The sequence below is a fragment of the Chamaea fasciata genome, unplaced genomic scaffold (assembly GCF_029207755.1).
Source record: "Chamaea fasciata isolate MVZ Bird 193981 ecotype frontalis unplaced genomic scaffold, bChaFas1.0.hap1 SCAF_3, whole genome shotgun sequence".
In the NCBI taxonomy this organism is placed as follows: domain Eukaryota; kingdom Metazoa; phylum Chordata; class Aves; order Passeriformes; family Sylviidae; genus Chamaea; species Chamaea fasciata.
Genome location: NW_027094088.1, coordinates 69346696 through 69353333, shown reverse-complemented (window position 1 = coordinate 69353333; position 6638 = coordinate 69346696). Strand labels below are relative to the sequence as shown.

The 6638-nt window shown below is 50.9% G+C and overlaps 1 protein-coding gene across 3 annotated transcripts in view; it reads left to right on the top strand.

The window, feature by feature from the left end:
* Positions 1 to 418: 418 nt before the first annotated feature.
* FOXO3 (forkhead box O3) overlaps positions 419 to 6638 on the top strand; it is an 89918-nt gene continuing 83698 nt past the window's right edge. For all 3 annotated transcript variants that reach the window (XR_010720062.1, XR_010720061.1, XM_066179449.1), the window contains exon 1: positions 419 to 2345. Coding sequence is in view for 1 of the 3 variants with exons in the window: in XM_066179449.1 (XP_066035546.1) it covers positions 1752 to 2345 (594 nt within the window). In the remaining 2 variants the exon portion in view is untranslated. The remainder of the gene's footprint in view (positions 2346 to 6638) is intronic.

Sequence of the window (6638 nt, the reverse complement as noted above, 5' to 3'; positions counted from 1 at the left end):
ACAGGCAGAGTGAAAGTTTGCAAAGAATTACTAAATTACTTATATTTTAAAGTTTACCAGAATAGCTCATGCACCAATAATTTACGACCAGTGGAAACAGAAAAGAAACAGGGCTAATACAACCCTTGGAAAGATATACCGAGTACTTGGAGAGGCTTGAGCGCTTTCCACCGGGCCGGCCGGACAGGGCTCCAGAGCCGCAGGGACAGTGAGCAAAGAAGCGCTGCCCTCACCAGGTGCCGGCAGCTTCTCCAGCCCGCCCATCCCGGCGGCTCCCCCCATCCCGGCGCTCCCGCCCCTTTGGGGCGGCTCCTGCGCGCACCGCCCGCCCTCCGCCCGCCTGTGGGCGGGCCGTGCCGAGCCGTGCGGTTTGGTTGAGCCTCCCTGCGTGTGTCTATAACTTTGTGTTGCTGCCGGTGGTTGTTAGGAGGAGGGATGTGGAAGTCGGCGGCGAGCAGGGTGACAGGCTGCTCGGGCGGGCTGCGGCGGCGGACGGGCTGGGCGCGGGCGGATCGCTTGCCTCTCGCCGGCTGCTCGCAGGGGGAGCGGGCGCTCTGCCGTTTTCCCATCCTTCGCCTTTAAAGGGAAGGCTCTCTGGAGCTGAAGGCGCAGGAGCAGCAGGAACCATGCAGCAGCGCTGCTTCTTCCTCCCGTGAATTCGGATCTCGATTGCTGCCGGTTGTGGAGGTGGCTGTCGATCCAGCACCCCCCCGGCGCCTCCCGCCCCTCCCGATGTGGCTTTCCCTGCCTCGTCTGCCTGCGCTTTTTAAATGACTTAAGTGAAGGGGGGAAAAACTGTCAAGATGGCAGCAGCAGGAGCAAGGAGGTTATGAATGTGGTGTTGATGCTGGAACAAAACCTATTCTCTTTGGCAGCCCTAGGGAGGGCTTAAAGCTACTGGACCTGTTGGAAGACTGGTGATTTGATTTGTTCCGTTGTGGTTGCTTTTTCCCTGCAAGAAGGAGGATTTATTACTATTTTTTTTTAACCGACCAGCCCCCGGGGTGGCCTTCTCCTAACCCCTGCTTCCGTCGGCTCTGAGATTTTGGGGATTGCTTGCGTGTGGCTTGGGGGCACCGCAAAGTGACAGGTTTACGCTAGTGTGCAGTTGGATGTATGCTAAGACTTCGGCTCTTTTTAGGGCGTTTTGAAGAAGGAAAAAGTCTTCGGCGTAACCCAAAGGACCCCTCTCTCTGCCCTCCTGCCAACGGAGGGCGCAAAGGACCACCTCCCCCAAAAGGCAAGATATCTGCGGAAGCGTCGAGGAGCGAGCGCGGAGGCGCCGGGGGCGTGGGGGGGTCCTCTCCCGGCTGAATACAGCGCGGTTCCCGCTGGAGCTACTTCTGCATCCGCATGGAGTGAAACATAAACAAACGCACACACGCACCGCGGGAGCGGCCGCCGCTCCGCCGGCGCGGAGGGCAGCGCCGCGGGCACCTCCGGCACCGCCCGGCCCGTGCTGCCGCCCTGCGCGGCCGCTCCGGCTCCTAATCTGATTTTTTTTTTTTCCCTCCCTCCCTCCCCTTCTCCCCCCGCCTCCCAGCTCCGGCGTGCGCATCGCCCGCGGGGAGCGGGGCTCGGGGCGCAGCAGAGAGCCGGCCAGCCTTAGCGGAGCGCGGCATGCCCGCCCGGCCGCCCCCCGCCTGCTAGGCTCCCGTCGGCACCGAGGAGGCGGCGGAGGAGGAGCGGGGTCGGCGGCCGCCCGCCCGCCCCGTCGCAGCGCCCCGCAGCCGCCCGCGGGGGAGGCCAAGATGGCAGAGGCGTCGCCCCCCGCCCCGCTCTCGCCCCTGGACGTGGAGCTGGACCCCGAGTTCGAGCCGCAGAGCCGCCCCCGCTCCTGCACCTGGCCCCTGCAGAGGCCCGAGCTGCAGGCCAGCCCAGCCAAGCCCGCCGGCGAGTCGACCGCCGACGCCGCCTCCATGATCCCCGAGGAGGAGGACGACGAGGAGGAGGGGGGCGGCTCGGCCATGACCGTCGGCAGCGCGGCCCCCGCGGGCGGAGAAGCGGCGGCGGCGGCGGCGGCGACCACCGCCGTGCCGGAGGAGGCGGCGCGGCTGCTGGCCCCGCTGCCCGGCGGCGGCCCGGAGGGGCCGAGCCTCTCGCCGGGGGGAGCGGCGGCGGCGGCAGGCGGCGGGGGGCTGAGCGGGGGCCCGGCGGCGGCGCCGAGGAAGTGCTCGTCGCGGCGCAACGCGTGGGGCAACCTCTCCTATGCCGACCTCATCACCCGCGCCATCGAGAGCTCTCCGGAGAAGCGCCTCACTCTCTCCCAGATCTACGACTGGATGGTCCGCTGCGTGCCCTACTTCAAGGACAAGGGCGACAGCAACAGCTCGGCCGGGTGGAAGGTGAGGCGGGATCCCGGGGGCACGCCGCTCCCGCCGCGCCGCGCCGCCCCGACGGGCGGGCTGCCCGTGGAGGATGCGGTCGCGGAGCGGGGTGCTGGCGGCTGGCCCCGACAGCAGCCCTCCGGGCGCTGGTGCTGGTCGTGCTGATGGTGGTCGCCCTGTCGGCTTTGCTTTTTTTAAGGGAGGGATTAAGGAAAGTTTTGTCTCTTTCCTGTTGCTGTGTACAAGGGATGAGGGCTATTGACTCTGGGGGCAGAGTACACGCTGGAGCGGAGCTGGCTTTTGTGATGCACAAGCACAAGAGCAGGGAAAGAGAGAGGGAGAAAGAAAAATATTTATAAGGTGTGTGGGTTTTGTTGTGCCTTTTTTTTTTTTTTTTTTTTAAGTTATGGTAACACCACAGGTAACTCATGATGGAAATGAGCAGAATTGCTTTTATGCATGGTCAGTCTGAGTCTCAAGGCTCAAATACAGAACGACTTTATTATTTTTGTCAAGAAAACCCTCAGTTTTTTGCCCATGTGTTCCTCAAAGGCAGTAGAAGGAAATTCCAGTTTTGACATTTCTTCATAAAGTTAATCAAAGCATGGAGTTATTGGCTGTTCAGCCGCGGGAGCGCTTGGTTTGTGATTCCTGCGGTGCCAGTGTATGAGAGCACCGTCTACTGATAGCCCAGCATTTTCTGTCCAGCACTGCGACAGCGAGCAGCTAAGAGTACTACCGTTTTAATAAATGAGGGGGAAAAAAAATCTGATTTTGTGGCTTGTTTACTCAGCGCGTGCAAAAGCACGTTGCAGGCAGGCAGGGTTTTACCCTCAAGAAAGTCTTACAAGGCCTACAAGGAGCCAGAACTGCACATAAAGCACATTTGAAGTGATTTCCAGAACCGCGTTTTTTCTTCTCGCTTTCCTGTTCATCTGTCAGCGTCTGTTGGACGCCAAAATGTCACGTACTTGCAGCTGTACAGAAATGCAGGTGCTGCTTGATGCCGATACTGTTTGCAGAAGGAAATCCCGGCAAGGTTCAGTTGCTGCTGAGGGCCGATACTAGTGACATCTGACACGGAGTTTTTGAATGGATGGCTGAAGGTGAATTTGCCAGCGAGTTCAATGCTTTTACAGAGAAATTAAATTTTCTCTTTGAATCTATCTAGGTTTGGATCAAGTGATAACTTTCAGTATACAAGTTGGTCAGAAATACTGTATAGATGAAACATTTCTGGCAGTTTCTGTACTAGCAGCCCTGTCTTGTATTTTGGTGCCTGAGCAGGACTTGCTGCTAGGAATTGAAGTGCGGCTGTATGATTTTTACCTTCCAAATGAAGCACAGTAGAGGAAGTATTTAGTTGACAGACCTGTCTCAGGCTGGGGAAAATACAAACACAAAGTTTATTGCTGGCGGAGCTAGTTGAAGACAAGGCTTTTAAAACCACACATCCTTTTTACAGCTTTTGTGTCTGTATTAGGTGTTGAATTTTGATCTGACTTTACAAGTGTGACGCAGAGTGTGATAAAGGGTTACATCTTCCAATGACAGCCTGTGCCTTCGTAAGTTGTTTGGTATAACACAGAAGCAGTGGCTTTAGATGTCAGCTGCTGTGACAAATCCAGCATTTTTATCTGGTCCTTTGAATTTTCAGTAAATTCTCAATATCTGATTCCAACGAAGACTTACCTAACAACGGGCCTGACACTGTTTTGGCTGAATTTGGTGGCAAAACTCCTTTTCACTCTAGCAGAAGCAGAATCTGGGCCATAACATGAAGTGCTTACATTGATTAGTATCCTTAATACCGTCACAATTTTTCTGACAATTTATACTGTTAATTTGATATTGATTCCTTTGCTGAGCAGCATTAACTGGTACTTGGAGCTAATTAAAATGTTAAAAACTTGGATCCCTTGAGATTCTTCTGTTATAATTTAGTTCAGAAGTTTCTCACAAGCCTTTAGGATGACCTTTCTCACGAGATGCAGGCACACTGGTAGCAGCAAATTCTGCCTCTAATGATGGTGAACTGTCTCTGAAGTTAGGGTGAGGCATTCGGTCGCGTTAACGGTGGGTGCAGTTGTGTGTGGGTGGTAGGGGCATACTGGAGGGGGCAAAGGGTAGACCGGGAGCTAATAATTTTCCAGGCATCCAAAACTGGAAAATGCAATTCCTTAGCAAGGCTAGGATTTCTTTTTCAAGTGCGTATACATTCAGAAGAGGACTACTTCTATTTCTTGACTGGAGAGTAGCTTGGTTTGTGAAGAGCAACAGTCTTATATGGGGATTCCATCTTAGTCTCCTGATATTAAAACACATTATGTATTTTTATCATTTTTGTTTTCTTCACAGGTAATGAATATAACTCTTCAGGACCTAATGTCAGCTTTTCACATTAGACTTCTTCAGTTTGCTAGTTACACTGAGACTTTAAATGAACAGAAGATAGTTCTGTATTGGAAGACTTCTGTGTTAATTTAGAATATTTTTACACAGCTAAACTCATCGTTGAAGGCAGCAAGCCCATTTAACAACATTCTGCTCTGCCACAGAGTGGGAAAATTGTTATTTTAAAAGAAGGGAAGAAGAGAACTTGGTCTTATTACCTTATGTATTATTAGATATGAAATATTAATACTGTTTCCAGTGAGATGTGCCGAATACCATAATCCATAAACATAGCCGGGATTATTTTCCTCAAACAATTATTTTAAGAGCTATAAATTAAAGTTACAACTATCACTTTTTTTTTTCCTGCCTAGGGCATTAAAGCAGAAGTGAATATTTCAGATGTGGTTAGGAAGGCATTTATTATGTTTCCGGTAATTCGGATAAGGTTTGCCCAATACACCCCCCCAACAATCTCCTTTGCTTCCCCCTTCCCCTGGCCCTGGTGGGACGTTGACTAACCTAATAGTGCCTGAAGCTAACTAGGGCAGTAGTGTACAGTGCACTGCTGCAGCAGTGCCACGCTCCCGACACTCCAGTGTGCCACGGGCAGTCCCGGTTGGTACAATCCTGTACACTTCCAAACCACTGGAGAGGGTTTCCACGCATGTTCCAATATCTGCTTCTGTCTTGGATACTTAGGGAAGGTCGGTATTTACGGTATTTATGTTTGTCGTCACCGGAGGGGGGAAGAGATCCCGGGGTGTGCTGGTTTCACCCTTGTGAAATGCACTGTGCCCGGTGACTGTTCAGGTACTTCTACAGAGCTCCTCGATGACTAGATCTTTCCTCATTTCCTGCTACCCAGTCAAAGTCCTGCAGTCACAAAACTAGTGTACTGACTTAAAAACTAAGTTTTACCTCGCAAGTATTTATGGTGAAGCACTCACTTCCCTCAATAATCTTGAAATGGGAGACTGAAAAACCTTTTTTTTTCGTGTACGTAGTAGAGGTGCCCAGTTTCACTACAGCTTAAGTAATTCCGTACCTCTTCCCACAATGTTATTTTGTAATTTCTTGCAGCACTATCTTGTGAAACAGTCTTTTCTACATGGAGAGTACACTAGGGGGACTATTTTCCTCTTTGTTAAGCAGTATGTCAAGACTGTGAATCTTGTTCTTTATACAGAGATACCAGCAATTCCCAAATTTAAATGTAGCTGATTTGCTTTGATTTGTTTTTCATATCAGAAGCCTATTCTGTTTTACATCTGTTGTATTCATCTTCCCCATAAAAGATAAGCACTAGCTGCTGGGGTATTTACTTTGAAGCGGAGGTTTTTGTAAACTTTGTGCACGGACATTCCATCATTTCTTACCATGTTTTATTGGCCCCTATGTACCAAAGGGCTGCAGTGCCTTCAGTGCAGCAAATGCACAAGTCTCTTCTCTAATTACTGAGACTTGAAAAGGCTTGAGAAATTTGCCAGTGATGTAGACAGATGTCTAAATCTGTTAGCCAGATGCTGATACACAAGATGTGTCTTTTTTATCATCTTCTTGCAAAGATGTGAGAAGGAAGTAACACCACTCTGTCTTCTTATTTCTCCTTCCTTGGACTGACACACAATGTCTTTATCAGGAGTGGCAATGTAAAACGGGAGTCTGCAAGAGTTTCTTTTTTTCCTCTGCTTTCAAACTTTTTTCTTTTTATTTCTTTAGAGGTTCTGTTTCCCAATTAAGATTTTTTTTCCAGCCTTCTATTTTTTAAAATACTTTTTTGTGTTGCCTTGTTCATCTGTACCGAAGGGTTTGAGTTTCCAGCTCTAGCGTGATTATTTTTAGTTTTGACCTACCAAACAGAGCATGGATTTAAGCACGTGAATGGATCCTTGGGACTTCACTGGGATTACTTGT